The sequence below is a fragment of the Rhynchophorus ferrugineus genome, unplaced genomic scaffold (assembly GCF_030347505.1).
Source record: "Rhynchophorus ferrugineus isolate W39M unplaced genomic scaffold, kcgeb_rfMv2 rfM1, whole genome shotgun sequence".
NCBI lineage: Eukaryota > Metazoa > Arthropoda > Insecta > Coleoptera > Curculionidae > Rhynchophorus > Rhynchophorus ferrugineus.
Window position 1 is genome coordinate 59,388,712 of NW_027472580.1, and position 22,255 is coordinate 59,410,966.

General features: G+C 30.5%; 1 protein-coding gene across 1 annotated transcript in view; it reads left to right on the top strand.

Annotated features, from left to right (window-relative positions):
* Positions 1-22,255, top strand: part of LOC143198976 (cGMP-dependent protein kinase, isozyme 2 forms cD4/T1/T3A/T3B) — a 355,938-nt gene that overhangs the window by 23,438 nt on the left and 310,245 nt on the right. Inside the window, exon 2 of the mRNA XM_076408685.1 lies at positions 20,357-20,908. Coding sequence (XP_076264800.1) covers positions 20,745-20,908 — 164 coding nt within the window. The 5' untranslated portion in view covers positions 20,357-20,744. The remainder of the gene's footprint in view (positions 1-20,356; positions 20,909-22,255) is intronic.

The following is a 22,255-nucleotide window of genomic DNA, read 5'->3' on the forward strand; positions in this document are numbered from 1 at the left end:
TTTTTATTTTTGTTGAAAACTGAAGATAGTTATCATAATATTTTGATTTATTTCAACCTTTGTAATGATAAATTTAACCTTAATTGACATGGTTTTGCAAGCTGACCCCCAAAATTTATGATGCCACAATGTTCACATTTCAATCTTTTCACATCACCTATGAGGTAGAGTTCTAGGTCCGTTTTTTTAATGTAATGGTATCTCCTGGAAGTCTAAAACGCTTAATTAATAATTATATATCCAAGTAATGTATCTTTATTGAGCAAGATATTTACCTTTTTAAATTTAGTTCTTGTTTTCTTCGTTGCTGTGTTTCCATCTCACGTTTCTTTAGCAAGTCATTTTGTTTTAGGTATATTTCCCTTTATTTTCTTGCAAAATCCTGCCGAATCTGTATATCTTTTGATTTAATTACCGTATTCCCCCTAATGTAATTGCCATATTATCTGTAAAAGTGTTAGTACCCACTGTCTCCTCGTACATCTCAATCACTGTACACTAATCTTATACACTATACGATTTTGTACTATTATCATATATTAATTATGAGTATATAATTTATATTCATTAATACTTTGGTTGTTTCCGCTCTTATCACTCTATCTTGGTAATTGTCAACATTTGAATTGAATTTGAATTCAGTCATTGTCATTTTCACTATGAGAGTCACTATTCATATCAATTACTAAATAGCTAATTTTTAATCTATCGAACACTTGCTACAAATCCACTATTTGTAAATTTCTTCTGTGTCTCTGATGGGGTTTATCCAAACTGAAGTTGTTATTGTTGACAATGCTTCTTTCAACAAATCTAAACACTTCTTCATGTCAATTATAATAATTATTTACCACCCCTCATATCAACTTGATAGGATTAAACATGCAATGATGAGGAGGTGATCTAAGTGTATCTTATTTCCGAACTGTTTCTAAAAAAAGTTAATTACATAAGACACAGTTAATTTATATTTATCGAGTGATAATTTGAAATATGTCTTACTCAAATAACTGCATATTCCTGAATTTGCTGAGAATACATCTCATATTAATAGTTTCCTCTGAAATAATTGTATTAAATTATGATTATATCGAGAACATAATATCGAAAAAAACTACTCACTTTTTTCATACATTTCATATATTTGTTGATATAATTTCGAGTAGAGTGTTAACATCAAGGTGATATTGATTCGTAACTCCATTCGCATGTGAATGGGTTCTCTTTGGTGAACATCATGTTCTTCAATTTTTCAGAGGTTTTAGTCGCAATTTCCACACTAATATTCAGTGTGGCTGCGACACGCTAAAATATTTCGTATAAAAACCCCAGCAACTTAATATTTGAAGTGTAAATTATCTTATTCCTGTTCGAACTAACTCACTAGATAATCAATATGTTTCCGAACCGGATTATTTATTGGCATTGGCTTTTTCAATCAGAGTAATCACAAATATTAAGCAGCGATTTTAATTTATCAAAAGAACTACATTTGACTACCGTATACATTTTATAGGCTGACTCGGTTATATGTTCGTGCGCATCAGGCAGCATTGTGTCTCTTTTTAATTTGAGTACAATGTAAAGGAAAAATACGGTCTGATTTCAAATTGCAATTGGAAATAATTTCGACGTTGTGATGACGTCAGTTGTGATATGTTTAAGCGTTTAAAAATATAAAAATATAGTAAAAAAAGGTGCAGTATATTTTTTTAATATTTTATCTTGAACGATTATCATTTAAACGGTATTTAAAAAGCACTATTTAAAAATTTTAGAATGTATTTGTTATTGTAGAGCAAATACAGTTGTTATTCTAATATAATTTACGGGACAGACAGTTTTCAGTTTAATATTAATATCTGATTGTGTGCATTGAATCGTAAAGATATTTAGAGAATTCAACCCGATATTTCTGTCAGTATCTATGTATGACTATCAGCAAACAATACTCTATAAATATCGATGTCGTTTATCTACTGTTTTTATGCGGTTCAGTATTTGGCTCCTTGTTTTCTTCCGCTCGAAAGACATTTTCGGAATGGGGTCAGATAGCAATTTTAGATTTAACACATCTCAGTGTTGCCGACTGTTCTCTATTTGTTGATTGTGATTAATGACACATTAATATGTGATTCGAAATTGTTAGTCATTGTGGGTATTTGCTAAGTTTCTATTTTCATTAAATATGAACTTAAAAAATTCACTTTGGGATGAGATTTTAGTTTGGCTGATAGTTTTAGATAAACTTCCGAAGGGTCGGAAGGTACACGGAGGATCCCTAACTTCTTTCCGTTAAAATAGAATAACTTTCTAGTAAATTGAAAGTTTTTATTTTAAACCATACTTCTTTTGTATATTTTAAAGTCTCCTTTTTGACCAACCGGGGTGTATCTCGACTGGACCTGCAGTTTTACGTGAGCTTCGAACCACGGACCTCGGCATTAAGCCTACCGACCCCGAATTATCCCAGAAGACATCCGGTCTTACCTAGCCTTGATACTGGCGTGACTGGAATCATTTTCCTTGTCGGATTTTACACTCTTGCCTAGGAAAATCACAAATATAACACAATCACAAACATAAATTTACGACCATGACTCAGCAGGATTCGAACTCGCGACTATCGCAACAGTAGATGGATCGTCCTGGCGCCTTTACCACTACACCAACCAAGCCTGCGGCATATTAAACATCATAATATCTACTAGTTAACAAAGATAACAAAAGCATGTCAGTACGATATGTCTTTTTTTTAAATATATATTTTTTCGTTTCTCTTTTAACCAATTTGTCCCTACTTATAATCAAAACATATAAATAGTTTACAAAATTACAGTAAAATAACTGTTAATGGCTCCAAATTATTAAAAATTAGTATAATAAATTTAACCGCTATTTTTAGACACAAAAACATTAATTTTAACTATAGTTCGATGCTCCTATTAAGACAGTAGATATTTTAGAGTTTTTGTTCGAAAATGTTAATTATTTTTTTATATGTATTTATATTTAATGTTGTCCAATGTTTAGTCTAAATTTATGAATACTAATTAATCTTCTTTACCTAAGCTTATTTAATAATGCAATAAATTAGTTTTTTTGTTAATTAAAATATTATTTAATTATTTTTATAATATTGACCTTTCACAATATATTAAAATTTTACATATGGTTATTTTTTCATTCAAATATGTTTATTATACATTAACTTGTAATTTAATATACTGATCTAGTACCCTTATTTTAATTTTTTCTTTAATTAACTGTCAAAATATCATGAAATCGGTATACATTTCTCATTTTAACCGACTTCGATAAAGGAGGTCCTATCTTCGGCTGTATATAATTTTTAATGTATGTTAGCCGATTTCTCCGTCAATTGTGGACTGATTTTTTTATTCGAAAAAACCAAATCAGGATCTGTTGGGGGTAAGGGGGGAAATCGAGGGACACGCTTAAATTTCAAAGGCACGTACAAAGTTTTCACATATTTTGTATCTAAAATAATCAAATAATTGTGTATAATGTTATTGCTGAGCTGATGTGACGGAAAATCTTAATTCGTCCAGTGCAAAAGCCATTCAGTTTGCTTTTTAAGCAGTAACTAGAGCATATAACAGGTCAATTGAAAAGTCCCCGGCCTGACGCACAGATGGCGCTAATCGAATTAAATCCGTATGTTTTTAGTTAGCCCAAACTCAAAAGACATATAAATTTGACAACTGTCGGCTCATTAGTTTGTGAATTATAGCATTTTGAGTGAAGAAACTTTTGCTATTGTGAAAAAAAAATGATAGAAAGGAATTTCGCGTGTTGATAAAATATTGCATTTTGCAGTGAAAATATACAGTTGAAGCAAAAACTTGACTTGATGCCGAGTTTCGGACACTGTCCTAGGAAAATCAAACATCAAGGATTGGTATGCTAAGTTTAGACGTGGTGAAATGAGCATCGAAGACGATGAACGCAGTGGACGTCCAAAAGAGGTTGTTACCGACGAAGACATTAAAAAAATCGACAAAATGATATTGAATGACCGTAAATTGAAATTGAATGAAATAGCAAATACTCTAAAGATATCAATTGAACGTGTACATCATATAATTCAAAAATATTTGGGTATGAGAAAGCTCTGTGCAAAGTGGGTGCCGCGCGAGATGACTTTTAACCAAAAACAACGACGAGTTGATGATTCGGAGCAGTATTTGAAGATGATCAAGCGTAATAAACCTGAGTTTTTGCGTCAATATTTGCGCCATTGTTACGGCTGAAACATGGCTCCATCATGTCACTCCGAAGTTCAATCGACTATCATCCGAGTGGATTGCACACGATAAACCCGCTCCAAAGCGTGGGAAAACGCAACAATCGGCTGGCAAAGTTATGGCGTTTGTATTTTGGGATGCGTATGGAATAATTTTCATTGATCACCTTGAAAAAGGAAGGACCGTCAACGGCGACTATTACATAACGTTATTGGACCGTCTGAAGGACGAAATTGTTGAAAAACGGCCGTATTTGAAGAAAAAAAAAGTGTTGCTTCACCACGACAATGCACCGTGTCAAAATCCATGAATTGGGCTTCAAATTGCTTCCTCATCCACCGTATTCTCCAGATCTGCGATCTATTCCCAGTGGCTATTTTCTGTTCTCAGATGTCAAAGGAATGCTCGCTGGGAAGAAATGTTCGTCGAATGAAGAGGTGATCACCGAAACTGAGACCTATTTTGAAGCAAAGGACAAATCATACTACAAAAGTGCTATCGAAAAGTTGGAGGGTCGCTATAATCAGTCTATCACCCTTGACGGGAATTATGTTGAATAAAAATATCTAATTTTGCCATAAAATTGTGTTTTACTATGGTAGGCCGGGTACTTTTCAATTGACCTGTTACTACTGATTATTTTGAGTTGGTGACGAGCCCAACAGTTTTTTTTTAATTTGTGATATTTCTCGAAATCTTAGTTTCTCAACTGAAGGCCAAAATAGTAAATTCCAAACAAGATATAAAATTTATAAAATAACGTAAAAATAATCAAAATTTGACATATTTTAGAAGTATGTAGTAGGGAAGCCACTATACAAAATATCTGAAGCAGCATTTTTTTCCATCTATAGTACCTGATATCAAGTCATGATATATTTGTCAAAGATACTGAGATCGGCTTTTCACAAAAATCGATTGTTCTTGCCTGTAGTAATGAACTTCCATAGAAAACTTTTTATAAAATGATTATAAGATTTGGCGTTAACGACAAATCGCACTAATAAAATGACGGAAACTAAAAATACAGTATGATACTGAATCTTGCTGAGATTTCTGATGTTGGTGGTTTTATGAAACGTCGTTCACATGAATCAATTTGGATACTGGTACAAAAGTATTTCAATTCAGCAAACCATCTTTGAATTATTTTAGAATTAGAGGATAAGATTATGTAGGTGGTTCACTGTCTTATGCACAAATTGCATCGAAATAAAATTTAATATATGTAGAGGCTTTTAACTTACATTGCTTTTACATTTTTCTTACATAATGAGATAATGACAAATATTATGCAAGACGACTAACTTCTTATGTACATACATTCTTTAACACTTCTCTTAACTTAAGTTAACCTTATTTCTTAAGATTAACATATCAAACTTTACTTCTTCTATACTATCGAACCTTCCTTCCAAATCAAAAAAGATAAAAAATATTTTTAACAAAAAAATTAAACCGAGTTAAATGTAAAAAATAACAAAACTTAGACTTTTAACAGAAAAAAAAACGCTTTAAAATAAAATATGTACGTAATAATCGTTGTAATAACTAAATAAAAATCAATTTGAAGTCGATACGATGCCCAAGTATTTATATTAAATTAGATTTATTTTGTTTCTTTTTAATTTTGTATTTATGACTTAAAATTATATTATTATTTTTGTATTGTTGAGGGCTCGGTATCGACTTCGTACCTTTAAAATTTGAGCGTTTCCCTCGATTTGACCCCTTCCCCCCAACATATCCTGATTTGGTTCCAATGGGACCACCTCGGAAGAGCACCCTTTCGAATAAAAAAAGAATTTTGAAAATCGGCCGACAATTAACGGAGAAATCGGCGAACCTATATATATATATATATATATGTTCGCCGATTTCTCCGTTAATTGTCGGCCGATTTTCAAAATTCTTTTTTTATTACAATTTATACACATCATATAGCCATATTTTTGAAAACCTGATTGTAAATCTAGATATTGTATAAATTAGCATTTTTTTTTATCTAGTGGGTTGTTTATCCTCTCGTTGGTAAAATCAATGGGAACAGACTTTAATTTTAAGTGGGCTGATTTAATTTTATTTTAATAATTTAATCTATTGTTTGCCCCAGTCTATTAGTTCATCGCTAGCTGCTATTCTCTTTATGGATGCTTCTTGCTTTTCCCCATTATAAACACTGCTGTATTATCTGTAAGTATATCTATTGTAATTGCCTCGAGTTTTGGAATGTCACTGGTATAGAGCAGATAGAGGATAGGCCGCAGAACGCTGGCTTGTGAAACTCCTGTTTGTATTTCTTTTAATCCGAATATTCTCCTTCTTGTTTAATTCTGAAGAGTCTATTGGAGATATATGATGTTAATATCTTTACATATTGTGTTGGGAGAGATTTGTTTAATTTATATGTCAAGCCATGGTTTCAATCTTTATCGAAGGCTTGTGGTACGTCTAGGAAAACCAGGGACCTGGTCGATTGTTGAGTATTTTTGACGGAATTCAAACTGGTAGGCCAGAATTAGATAGCTCTGTTTTATTATCGGACTTTTTCTCTTGACTAACATTTTCTCGAAAAGTTTCGACATAATTGTGAGTAGAGAAATAGCCTAATGATGTCAAATAAAATAGATTTGACATCATTAGGCTTTGGTATCATATTTACTTTCACCACTTTCCAACATGCAGGTACATATTTCAGTCTAAAAACTGCGTTAAAATATTAGTAAACTTTGCTATAGATTTTCTGGACAGCAAAATATGATTTCTCTAGTGATTAAATAGAGTCCCGGTGACTTTTTTTGGTTCAGATTTATTCTTATATCATAGTTATTATATCATATTGATAGTTCTCTTGGAGTTACTGGTCCGATAATTTGTGATTTTAAATTATCTCTACTAGTTATGGCGCGGTTGGTCTGTTTAAGATTGGGATTGGCGTGACAGCGAATCGCCAAGTATAACGAGATTCAGTGAGGAATATTCCTGCCAAATCCTGCGGCACCAACACCAGCACATTGGTTTGTTATTTTTGAAGCAGCTACGATAACAACAGCTTTGATAGTTTAAATTCACTACAATAGTGAAATATTAGTATTTAATGAAGTAGGTTTACTGCGATATTTGTCGCGCTTTAAATTGTGTGGCTGACAGTGAGTTTCTAGATATATCCAATTCTATTTTAATAATATATCATAGGATTATTAATTCGAGTAATCCACCATATTATAGTATCAGAGCCACTAAACCTCATCTTATATTAAAGCCCATCAAATATATCTGTTAATGCCAATATATCTGTTAATGTTAATGTTTTTCTAATTTTCTTCCAATCTTCACATGTACGAGGAGATCTTAGAAATACATCTTATAAGATTGTCAAAATAAGTTCGTGCATTACATCCAAATTGGTAAAACAGTAAACATCAGATTACTATTATAGAATCTAGGTCTAGGTAAATATCAAGTTTAAGGGCAATAAACCCTTTTACGCGGATTAAAAACCATAGCGAAAATGTAAAGGCATCTTTATAATTATATTTAGTCCTTTCTGGTTTATATTATGTATTGTAATGTTGTTGGCATGGTATTGTTGTATTTATATTATGTTGTATTTATATAGAATCTATTTAAAATTCTGAAATCGTGTTTTTCTTATCTTACGATATAACTTATTGAACCACCTTCTAACGCATACTTTTTATAGATATAGTTCGTTATATCTCTTTATAAAGATTAAATTTGCATTAAAAATTCTGAAAGATAACATTATATTGCATAACAAATGTTTTAATTACTAATTGTACTTGAAAAAGAAATTTACAAGACGCTTGATTAGATAACAGTGTAATGTACTATAGTGTCATAAAAATTCGCCCGTTAAATTATTATAAAAGGTCATAAAAAAAAATCTACTTCACACCCGCAATAAAATGAAACGGTTTTTATGCTTTATAAATAACTGTGTTTATTGGTAACACGACATAAATTCAGTTTTGTGATATTTGCATGGAGACAATTAAGAAAAAAGTGGTTATTGCAAAATAACGGCCCACATCAATAGAATCATGAGGTCACATGGTCAATTAATTTTTTATTATTATAATATTAGTGCACTAGATTTTTTGTTGTTTTAGATTGTACTAGTTTTTTTTCTTTGGTTTGCTTTAAATTAAATGATGCTTTCTAATAATGTAGTTTAAATGTACTGAATTATAACGGTATCATATTGCCTTGCCGTATTAGTAGTTTTTTTTTGTACGGAAGTTTCTATGTGCTTTTAAATTATATATAGTTTGAAGTCATATTAAGAGACTTGTTATTGTTTTAAATAAATTAAACACGTTTTACCTCGTTTGTTTTTCTATTTATATACTAGTTTTTATGTTAACCGAATAATATTCCCAGTACTTTCTCAATACTAAAGTACTTTTATTGTCGCTTTTCTCTTTTCTCTTTTCTCTTTCATCACTTAGTGCCGATTAAATAATAAATGTATATATATTTAAATAACTATTCTTAATTAAATAAGTATGTGCGTCCCAATATCTAATTTGTGTCTAATAGTTGTGTAGTTTCCCTTATTCGCAATTCTGTGAATGCTCTGGATAAAGGTAAACGTAAACAACATTAAAGCCTATTTTCATTTACTGCATGAGAGTTAACCATATACTGGAGTTAAACTGTAATTTTTAAGAAATGGGCAAATTAAGAATATATCTTTTAAATATGTTCAAAGTAGTACGATGCATACTGGCATACTTTTCCTTCAACTCTCAATCTTTACAGATAGCATCATTTTAAAATTAAATCTCTTTTTATTTGAAGTATTTATAATTTATTAAGTTATGAAACGTGTAAGGTAAAAGCATTTTTATTTCTCGTGAATATTTTTGGAGCCCGAAAAATAGCCATAAGTTATGTACTTCTAACTCTGTTTCAGTGATTTTGTCTTCACCTAAATTAAACTAAATTAAGCTTCATCTAAATAGTTATCTGGGTCGGTAGGTAATTATAATAATATATTAGACACATGATTTTCAATGTGTTATTGATATATATTTTTGTAAATAAAAAATCAATCCAAAAAGGTGTATTTTTGTTCATCAGTTTAAAAAAATAACGTTTAGTTGTTGACATTTTATACCACTTAAAAATACTAAACATTAGCAATGCAAATACTGTCAACCGTTTAGTAACATTTGAAAGCACTATTGATATGTTTAAATTACCACACATATCTTTTTAATTATATATGCTTGATGAATTTCTAATTAATCAGGTTTAAAATAGAATCAACATTCTATTTATATATTCGCCTTCTAGCTTTTATGTCATAAATTGTTTCATATTTAAATTTTTACTACATCAAGGCAAAGCATGAAATTATTTTAGTTTTATATAAATTAAATTTAACTGAACTGATCTTAATGTAAATGTTTTTTGAAAGTATTAAATTTTATTAATTAGTTTTAAGTTTGATTTCCGCAACGGCTTTTCAAACAGAGTTGTTAACTTAATTGACTAATGACTGACTAGTCCAGTTTGTATATAATCTACAAATAAAATATTTTTGAACCACAAAGTTAAGTCAAAAAGCCGCGTTCATACCAGATCTTAGTCTTTTGTCTTGGTCCACTATTATGATGGTAGACATTTACAATTCCCGCCAAATCAAAGTAAACTTGACTCTGGTGGCCCACCGATTTAATCGAATATTATTCGACCGAATATCAGCTCTTCTTTACATATTCTTTCGAAATATACTGCATATATATCATCCATTGTTCCATTCCCTCTGTAGAACAATTTCCTTTAAAAGATGTCCCAAAAGCCGTATTTATGATATTTACAATTCCGTTCTCCCATCATCCTACGGGTATTCCAAATAACGATAAAGCTGATAACTTGGCTAGATCCAGATTAATTTTTTTGTTTTATAGAGATATATTCTATTATAAATAACAAAATAAAATACTAAAAAGCGAGCCAAAGTCAGGATATGGGACTGCAAAATGAAACAAAATGATGGAATATAAAAAAAATCTGCCTGAATAAATTATAAAAATAATAAGTAATAAACTATTAGGTATTTTTGCAGAAATATATATTTGATAGAAAAATTAGCGTTTGAAATAATGTAATTTTAAATGTAATCTAATGTAATGTATTTTTTTTATAAAACGGTTCAAATGTGCGGGTGACGTTATTATTACATTTACACATTTTTTAAACATTATTGTATATTAGTTTAACAATTTTGCGTTATAATTCGATATTGTAATGTGCATCGATCGTTTGACGATTGCTATTGTAATATTCTTAATACATCGGTAAAAACACGGTATATAAATATATGTGATTTAAACCGTTTTTGTATTGTAGTTACTATCAACTATGTAAAATGAATACTTTGGTAGCCCTGTCAAATACATTGGCATCTTGTATCTTCAAATTATCGTCGTACATTTTTTCATCTTTCGTTTGCCATCGATATAATTTTGATTTGTCTTAGCAAATATAGGGCACTTAATTTCAATAATACTATTCTCAAAGTTCCCAAGTGGCTATTATCTGCACTTGTTAATTTTCTTGGCAAGCATTATAGTGTTGGTCTTTTTACTTCAACATTCTACTATTAATGTAGCTGGAATATTCATTCCCTTCAAATCTATAAAAGTTATTATTTTTAAAATTATTATTTCACTTTCACTATTTCACTCTGTTAAATTACCATCTACGAATTGATTCTGGGAAAATTTAGATTCCAGTTGAATTTTTTCGTTAATCTTTTATTATCGTTGTTAGTAGCATGAAATATATAATAAGTAATCCAAATAATATCGAAGATCACTAAAAAGTTCAAACGTTGGATTGCGGAAATGATGAAAGTGAAAGAACGATAGGGTTAGAAAACGATAGATTAGGAAAAGTGACTTCAATGTTTCGTAGCGCTTTTGATTGGCATGTGACTGAACATGACGAATTTTGAAATATTGTTTTTTTATTACTGATAAAATCTTCCATTCTTAATTTTAACATAAATTTATTTTTAATAATCCCGCTATGGTATATTAATATTAGAAATCAATATTTTTGTGATTCTTTAATACGGTCATATAGCACAACTAACACTAACCAGTATCATATCTCTTTCCTTATACTTTTTCATGTCTCTGAAAATATATTTCCTCCAACTAAAAATATTTTTTTGGAGAGATCATCTAAAATTTATAATTGTTTTATTGTGCTATTTATTATTTATATACATAGTTGTTATGAACTTTTATTTTTTAGATAATTGTCTGTTGCGCGAAACTAATGCATATGCGTTTCGAGTATTTTTGTGGTCTTAAGTAAATCCGAAACGTATTATTGCAATAGGCTCCTAAATATTTTTTTAGTTGTCTCTTGTTAGAACCGCTTGCAAATGCGATATCATATTCCCTCCCCAAGACAGTTGTAGACTTTCATCAAATAATAGAATAAGAAAGTTTTTAATAAGAAATCGACTAGTAGACAATTCCTAAAATGGCTTATGTGTTAGAAGAACTTTAAATTAGACAACATCAGCTAAATAATCAATATATTATATTATTATAAGTTCTGAAACGTGAGAATTAAAAGCAAACACTTTTAATTTGCTTGTTGTACGAAAGATACTGTCGATCCAATTATTCATTATATTTTTCATTTTATATTTCATTTTAAACATTCACGGCAATATAAATTGCGCGATCTCACACCTCTCTGACCCTCCTAGACCACCTACAGCTGTAGGAACATCTGTAAGTGCTAATTGTATCTTCTTCTGCCAATTTTCCTTCAATAATCTAACTGCAATGTTTTTACCCAAATGTTCATGGTATAAGCTGCATGTAATAGTTTCTTAAGTTTTGGAGTCACCAAATTCCAATTGTCTATAGCTAAGCAAGTAAGCTACTGAAATACGTTGGCCGTAAACCCTTACTGACTAGCTCAGTTCATAGCAGCTACCTCATTCATACCAGCCTTTGGTGACCTTACACACTGACTGCGATGTTTGTACCAGGAATCCACGAACTATGTCTTTTTGTATTTCGGGTGTGAGTGTTTTAAACAGTTTATGGCTTCATTTTCAATTTACCTTTTAATCATTAGTAATTGTTTCAATTGTGTGAATCCTGTTATCCTGTTATATAGAAAATTAAGCTTCATCTAAATAGTTATCTGGGTCGGTAGGTAATTATAATAAGATATTAGACACATGATTTTCAATGTGTTATTGATATATATTTTTGTAAATAAAAAATCAATCCAAAAAGGTGTACTTTTGTTCATCAGTTTAAAAATATAACGTTTAGTTGTTGACATTTTATACCACTTAAAAATACTAAACATTAGCAATGCAAATACTGTCAACCGTTTAGTAACATTTGAAAGCACTATCGATATGTTTAAATTACCACACATATCTTTTTAATTATATATGCTTGATGAATTTCTAATTAATCAGGTTTAAAATAGAATCAACATTCTATTTATATATTCGCCTTCTAGCTTTTATGTCACACAATTGTTTCATATTTAAATTTTTACTACATCAAGACAAAGCATGAATTTATTTTAGTTTTATATAAATTAAATTTAACTGAACTGATCTTAATGTAAATGTTTTTTGAAAGTATTAAATTTTATTAATTAGTTTTAAGTTTGATTTCCGCAACGGCTTTTCAAACAGAGTTGTTAACTTAATTGACTAATGACTGACTAGTCCAGTTTGTATGTAATCTACAAATAAAATATTTTTGAACCACATAGTTAAGTCAAAAAGCCGCGTTCATACCAGATCTTAGTCTTTTGTCTTGGTCCACTATTATGATGGTAGACATTTACAATTCCCGCCAAATCAAAGTAAACTTGACTCTGGTGGTCCACCGATTTAATCGAATATTATTCGACCGAATATCAGCTCTTCTTTACATATTCTTTCGAAATATACTGCATATATATCATCCATTGTTCCATTCCCTCTGTAGAACAATTTCCTTTAAAAGATGTCCCAAAAGCCGTATTTATGATATTTACAATTCCGTTCTCCCATCATCCTACGGGTATTCCAAATAACGATAAAGCTGATAACTTGGCTAGATCCAGATTAATTTTTTTGTTTTATAGAGATATATTCTATTATAAATAACAAAATAAAATACTAAAAAGCGAGCCAAAGTCAGGATATGGGACTGCAAAATGAAACAAAATGATGGAATATAAAAAAAATCTGCCTGAATAAATTATAAAAATAATAAGTAATAAACTATTAGGTATTTCTGCAGAAATATATATTTGATAGAAAAATTAGCGTTTGAAATAATGTAATTTTAAATGTAACCTAATGTAATGTATTTTTTTTCTAAAACGGTTCAAATGTGCGGGTGACGTTATTATTACATTTACACTTTTTTTAAACATTATTGTATATTAGTTTAACAATTTTGCGTTATAATTCGATATTGTAATGTGCATCGATGGTTTGACGATTGCTATTGTAATATTCTTAATACATCGGTAAAAACATAGTTCGTGTATTCCTGGTACAAACATCGCAGTCAGTGTGTAAGGTCACCAAAAGCTGCTATGAACTGAGCTAGTCAGTAAGGGTTTACGGCCAACGTAATTTAGTAGCTTACTTGCTTAGCTATAGACAATTGGAATTTGGTGACTCCAAAACTTAAGAAACTATTACATGCAGCTTATACCATGAACATTAGGGTAAAAACATTGCAGTTAAGAAGATTATTGAAGGCAAATTGGCAGAAGAAGATACAATTAGCACTTACAAATGTTTCTACAGCTGTAGGTGTTCTAGGAGGGTCAGAGAGGTGTGAGATAGCGCAATTGATATTGCCATGGATGTTTAAAATGAAATATAGAATGAAAAATATAATGAATAATTAGATCGACAGTATCTTTCGTACAACAAGCAAATTAAAAGTGTTTGCTTTTAACCTACACGTTTCAGAACTTATAATAATGTAATATATTGATTATTTAGCTGGTGTTATCTAATTTAGAGTTCTTCTAACACGTAAGCCATTTTAGGAATTGTCTACTAGTCGATTTCTTATTAAAAACTTTATTATTCTATTATTTTATTTCTTATTCTTAGCAAAATTTAAAAACTTTTTTATTAAAACTAGTGATATTTTGACATATATATAATAAGTAATCCAAATAATATCGAAGATCACTAAAAAGTTCAAACGTTTGATGGCGGAAATGATGAAAATGAAAGAACCATAGGTTAGAAAACGATAGATTAGGAAAAGTGACTTCAATGTTTCGTAGCGCTTTTGATAGGTATGTGACTGAACATGACGAATTTTGAAATATTGTTTTTTTTATTACTGATAAAATCTTCCATTCTTAATTTTAACATAAATTTATTTTTAATAATCCCGCTATGGTATATTAATATTAGAAATCAATATTTTTGTGATTCTTTAATACGGTCATATAGCACAACTAACACTAACCAATATCATATCTCTTTCCTTATACTTTTTCATGTCTCTGAAAATATATTTCCTCCAACTAAAAATATTTTTTTGGAGAGATCATCTAAAATTTATAATTGTTTTATTGTGCTATTTATTATTTATATACATAGTTGTTATGAACTTTTATTTTTTAGATAATTGTCTGTTGCGCGAAACTAATGCATATGCGTTTCGAGTATTTTTGTGGTCTTAAGTAAATCCGAAACGTATTATTGCAATAGGCTCCTAAATATTTTTTTAGTTGTCTCTTGTTAGAACCGCTTGCAAATGCGATATCATATTCCCTCCCCAAGACAGTTGTAGACTTTCATCAACATCAAATGCGTGTCAAAATATCACTAGTTTTAAAAAAATAGTTTTTAAATTTTGCTAAGAATAAGAAATAAAATAATAGAATAAGAAAGTTTTTAATAAGAAATCGACTAGTAGACAATTCCTAAAATGGCTTATGTGTTAGAAGAACTTTAAATTAGACAACATCAGCTAAATAATCAATATATTATATTATTATAAGTTCTGAAACGTGAGAATTAAAAGCAAACACTTTTAATTTGCTTGTTGTACGAAAGATACTGTCGATCCAATTATTCATTATATTTTTCATTTTATATTTCATTTTAAACATTCACGGCAATATAAATTGCGCGATCTCACACCTCTCTGACCCTCCTAGACCACCTACAGCTGTAGGAACATTTGTAAGTGCTAATTGTATCTTCTTCTGCCAATTTTCCTTCAATAATCTAACTGCAATGTTTTTACCCAAATGTTCATGGTATAAGCTGCATGTAATAGTTTCTTAAGTTTTGGAGTCACCAAATTCCATTTGTCTATAGCTAAGCAAGTAAGCTACTGAAATACGTTGGCCGTAAACCCTTACTGACTAGCTCAGTTCATAGCAGCTACCTCACTCATACCAGCTTTTGGCGACCTTACACACTGACTGCGATGTTTGTACCAGGAATCCACGAACTATGTCTTTTTGTGTTTCGAGTGTGAGTGTTTTTAACAGTTTATGGCTTCATTTTCAATTTACCTTTTAATCATTAGTAATTGTTTCAATTGTGTGAATCCTGTTATATAGAAAATTCGTAGTTATTTTGCAATTTAATCATACAAACAACCTTTTTAGTAATGCATGCAAACTTCAAAATCCTTTTTTTTAATCTATAACCTAATCGATAAATATGTTTTCCAAATGGCATAAACGCAAGGTTCAACAAAAACTATGCCATTTTTGACCCGAAATTCTACATTATATAAAAGTTTTCGTTTGTCCTTTCAATAACACCAAAGACTTATTCAAATTATCAATTGATTATATTGAGAATTATAGGATAATTAAAGCATTTAGTTTAATTCGCCTCTGTGTAAGCACATTTTGTAGGAAAGTAAATGCATAACAAATCCAATATATTGCATATTGTAATTAACTGTTATGATAAATTTATTGTTGCATGTGTAGCTATTAATAATACTGCTGTTTATGGAATGATCAAAACTGAATATGATATTTTGAAATTAAATATTTTGATAAATATTAAACGGATGTTTTCGTGGCATATAACATATTATTCTCATTTTTCACTTAATATTATATCCGATGTTTATGCCATATCAACGAATTAAAAATCGCAATAATATGCAACTCCGTTCGACATTAAATGTATATTAATCAAATCTGTAACGGATATCTTAGAAAACAGGTTATTTTAAAATCCGAGTTTCTGCTTTGCATAGTTCGTCGATTTATTTGTCACGAATGCATAACAAATGATCTTTATAAATCAATTAATATATTATCCAGTAATCTACTTAATATCGTTGGTTCTATCCATCGTTTTATTTATTTAGCATTGATTATTATTTATTGACTTGTTATTCTGAACATTTTGTTCAAAACTGTAACATATCTCTGAAAAACAGTCGTTGTAACTAATAAAAACATATTTTTTTAATAAGAAATCGATTAATTTAATCATATTTTATATATTTTTTGAAATTCAGCTCTATTTGTCAACTTTATATAAGACTGGAAACCAAAAAAGACGTAGTTTCTAGTTGTCAATCACTGCTGAAACAAAACGAAATATTCACACCTACGACAATATTGTACGAAAACATCGTAATGCAAGTTGGGATGAATAAGCTTTACAAATGGCTGTAAAGCTCGCGTTGCCGACAAGGAAGGTGGTGCTAAGTGTTTAGTAGAATTGAATTGAAAATTGCTTATTATTGGCTGCTCAGATTTGGCCAAATTATAAATTCCATTTTCTAGTTCTAACAACTAATGCGATTGAAGGAGACGGTTTAAAAAGTGTTCAAAGTTGCTCAATAGAAAAGATCCTTAAGCGCGAGAAAGCAGAACCACGCGGATCTTTTGTTACTGAAAATTTTGAGTGACTGGAAAGTTTTGATGCATCTACCGTGTAGCCCGGATCTTGCTCCTTTTGACCGGTATTTGTTCCTGTCTTAGAGTGTAACTTTCTCGATAATATATAATAGACTTCAAGAGACGCTTGTGAAAATCACATGGTTCGGTTTTTTTCGTTCAGAAATCACAGTTATAGGAGAAAAGTAATTACAGTTTTAGCATATACGTAGCAAAATAAAGCAGAAAAAAGATTGGCCTTACAATATCATTTCGCGTACAGTGCATTTCAATGTTTTTTGTTATAACTAATTTTGGACGACCTTTACGACTTTCAATACTAAGCTAACTCCGGTCACAATTAAATTTGTTATACCATAGTTGCCAAAGATGTCGCTTCATGGTCGCAAGTCGAAGTAAGTTGATTGATGAACCCTGTCTTGATATTCTATATTGAAAATCGTAAAACATCATGGCACGAAAATGTTTCAAGTCACTGTAAATAACATAAGTTATACTCAAATGATTAAACGTTCTGAAGAAGGTTATGGTTGTAATGATCAAGCCTTCACTTGCAAACGTCAGATACAGTCTAACAACACTTAGTATTGCCAAAGCTCAGAATGTAAATCCTCCATATGTAAAGAAGTCAAATGTATGTTCTTCATTGCATTAAAATTAAAATGTAAATATGCATGAAGTCCATAATGTATAATTAGGATTGGAATGGGTAAGAGAGAACAAAATTAAAGTTTGAGCTCAATACTTTATTACAATTGAATTGTTAAAGTTTTTAAACTTTCATTATCACATTATCAGTTAAAACTATTGTTTGCGATCATCGATTTTATGGTTATTTTTAACTAAAACATGTGTAAATGTTTCTATTTTATGTGTTAAAATTATATTCAAGGTTCTATTTAAATACTATTCATGTATTTAAAAATAAATTACAATCGCTTATTATTAATTATTTCAATTTACATTAGATTATAGTGTAAAGGTACATATTTATTAGTAAATACACAGTATTAGTTTTTAGACGTGTCGGTAATATTACGAATAGAACGTACTGTCCCAGCAATTTATTAAACTGTGTAAGTTTGTTAATTATTTTTGTTATTGAAAATTTGTTTACTCTTCATTCGACTGACATGACCAAAATATTATAATCTGTGTGTTTGAATTTATTCATCATCATCTGTCTCTGTCAATCTGGTAATATTCTGGCGTTCGAAAGGAAGGAATTTTAGTCTTGATTTGAGTCTGGAGAAGCAAAAGCCCAGTATAACCGATCCGATATTTCAAAATATATCGGCAAAAAAATCTTAAGAGTTTTGCTAAAACATGTTTACGATTTCAGCATTTCAACCTATTACTTCCTCTGTATGTCTTATCGAGTTCATCTAAACCTAAGGTGTTATGGTCCAAACAGTTTTTGATGGAGTATCCTTTTCGACCAACATGTTTATTATAATAAGTCTTTGCCACCCCCCATATCAACTCGATTGGATTGAATATACAGTGATAGAGAGGAAGTCGTATGACCATATTTTTCAGCCATCTGATCCACTATATATCTTTTTTGGGGCTTATTTCTAAAAAAAGTAAATTGAAAAAAACGCAATGAAACATTTCATTTTTATTTACCTAGTAACAATTTAAAATACTTCATTCTTTAACATGGTTTATTGAAAACTTATTTATGTACTTTAAGCCATTCCTTAATTGCAGCCTTTGTTGGGATATTCTCCACCAGCGTACTATGATATGGTGAATTATCCATAACAATAACTGATGGTTCGTCCAAGTTCTTTAAAAGCAGATTTTAAAACCACTGCAAAAACAAGTTATGGTTCATTTCTCCATGGTAGTCAACCTTGGAAAATATTAATTCTGCACCAGGAATAAAAATATTTCATTTATATTTCTGTTTCCAGCATGAAGTAGTTCTTCATGACATATAGTTATATCTGCAATGAATTATTAATAAATATTATGACTAACAAGACCTAATCGATAGTTATTTACCCACGTTTACCTTTTTCCATTAACTTTTGTATCCTTTACGCTCTATTTATTATCATCTGGCCATGAGTGACCCAATATACCATTCTGAAATATCCACGTCTCATCTAAATATATCAAATTAATATAATCGTTCTTCCTTGATTTTGTTGTTTATTATTGTGTTTTAGAAATTCTATTCTTTTAAAAGCAATGTGTGCAAGTTCCATTAAACCCATTCGTGGATTATCTACTGCTTTAATCCTATATTACGCAACACTGTATGAGGGAATGTTCAATATCCCTCAAATAGCTGCATATCTTTCAGCTTTTTATGGATACTTTCAAGACTAACAATTTTTTACGAAATAATAGTATTAAATTATCAAGCTGATCTTGATTCATCATCCGTTTTGCATAAGGACGGTTTCTTTTTGGTGAATTAAGATTATATTGCTAAAGATACTATGAATAAAAACCGCGGAGATTTGGAATGTATTAAAACAAAGTCTTAAAACAACGTTTGCCGGTTTATAACCCGTAATTATAATATTCTGAATAATTTTGCGTGCGTTTGATAACCGGACGACTTTGACAGTCTAGTTCGGTTTCGAACGTTCGAACTTACCAAACAGCATTATGTCTCTTTTTAACTAGAATAAAATGATTCTGAAAAGAATTTAAAATTGCGGCAGATAATACATTAAACATCTTGATGACAATATAACAAAAAACTTTGAATAGACTATATATTTCTGTCTTGTGACGATAACCTAAAATATATACAATTCATGACTTTATTTCATCATTATCCTTAATTGATTCCGTCTTTTAATGGAATACCGTTTAATATTGTCGGTTTACAGCGCATGTGAATTTGCGACTAACGCGGATTTATTAAAACAACCCAGCCTACGGTTTAGTAATGATGATTGATAATGTTATAAATTGAGATGTAAATATTTTTAAGCGCTCAGATCAGTGTTAAATAATACTTTTGACACGTTGTAATAACAGGTACGACAGAAACAGCCTTTATAACAAAAGCTATATTTTTATTCATCAGTATATTTAGTGGTAGTAAACGATATTGATAAATTTTACATAGCATTTATTTGTAATGCATTTTCTCATAACAATATTATCTTCTGAATAACTTGTTTTTTCTTTTTCAGATGTTAGGACGGAATCGGCGCGGAGATGGACATTTTATCAATCAAGTGGTAAAAACAATGATAAATGTTGAGTGTTAATCACTTGAATGACTCGAAAACTGACGAAATGGATATCGAAACGAATCGATCGTGATAATAGGACAATCAGTTGTTTACAAACCGCCATTGCATCAAGACGCGACCGTCTCTGTAACATAGTGCTAAATATTTAGATCAGTGTGAACTTGTGTGTGCATCTAAACTCATCATACGTTGTTAGACGTATCGTCGCGTAAAACAAACTACGTCCGATACCGAGAGCAGAGATTTCGGCTTTCGTTGTTCATCGCGGATAAACCATTGACCGTCGTCTCCGTGGTCCAACCATTGACCTGGTGAAGGAGCGTGAATGCGCGTGTGTTTCGGTACCCTCTGCTTCTCGTCGTGGCTGAACGCAGCAGTCGACGAGGAAGCTCCCCAAGTGGTGACAGTATACCCTGGCAACAGTCGTATAGGTAACGGACTCACCATGGCGGAAGCTTTTGGTAATCATAGTCGCGATGACCTCATCAGGTGGGTTTGATCGATATTTCTTCTTGGTTTGTGATTATCGTTATGCGTGATTAGTTTATTCCTAATTATTACCAGTACAGCGCATAAATCCCTATTACTAGTTGCACAGAGTTAATTAAACAATTCTAGTCATCAAAATGTTTGATTTAACTACAATCTACGTACATGCATGGATATAATATTTTAAAATGTACAATTTAAATCACATTATTCATTTAATTTGAATGAATGACGAATGTATCTTTTCTGTAGAGTTACTTTAGTAGCCTAAGACGGTAGAATCTATTAAAAGTCGAGAAAGTTTAAAATTTACACAAAATCATTGTTTATAAAAATATAAATATAGCACTTTGCGAAAATAGCTTTGTAAATCATATTTTATATTTTACTATATTCAGTATTTGACGACTATCTAAAAGTATTGTACTAGCAATTACTGCGTTATACTGTCATTTTTCGGTTTAGTAATAGTGAGTGTACAAGACAGATGTATATCTAAATATACCATATTTAAGTGCCAAAACGTATATTTCCCAAAATTTTAATCTGAAAGGGTTACGACTATAACGATACTCAATTTAAATTGAATGCTTCTTTAACGTTTAAGATTGGAAAGGTGACTCAGTTTTGATGTGTCTTTCAGAAATAGACTGTTTATTAAATCAGAAAAAGACTGCATAGACGATGCGGTAAAATCTATCATCACTTTTTCATTTTTCAGATTTCTAAACTCATGCGTAAGGTAAAACGTTAGCTGAATTTGAAAACAAGCTGAATTTGAATAGTGGGTTGCTTTTATTTACTTATCATGTAACATAGCTGTGATAGACAAAAACGTGCAAGAAATTAAAGATTTCACAAGAGAGATCTACAACGATGCGCTGATAATGATTGATGTTTTGTGTTTAGAAATTGCGAAAAGTTCTCAATTTATTTGGAATATCGTTATTAAATCGATTTGCTGTTACTTCTTCTAATAGCAAAAATATGCTTTTTGCTCGCCTTCTATTTTAACAGATAATTTGTAAGTTTGGGATTATTGTCAATGTTATGCTTTCAAAGTTAGTAATGTGCGGTTTAAATATATGCAAGTTATATCACGCGACTGTTACTGAACTTGCTACGGAATACGAGTTCGATGAAACGGGTCCAGGTGTTAATGGTACAGTGAATGAGAGGTTCTAAAATTCGATATAGGAGTTTGGTTTGTTTTGTAGTAGGTAAAAACTCCCTGTGTCGTTTCGTATCGTTGTTTAACAAGTCGCCTTTTTTCCTTAAGTAACTTACATATATGCAATGCTTATCACACGGAAAATTGTGATTTAGAATTGATAAAGTCGCCAATTG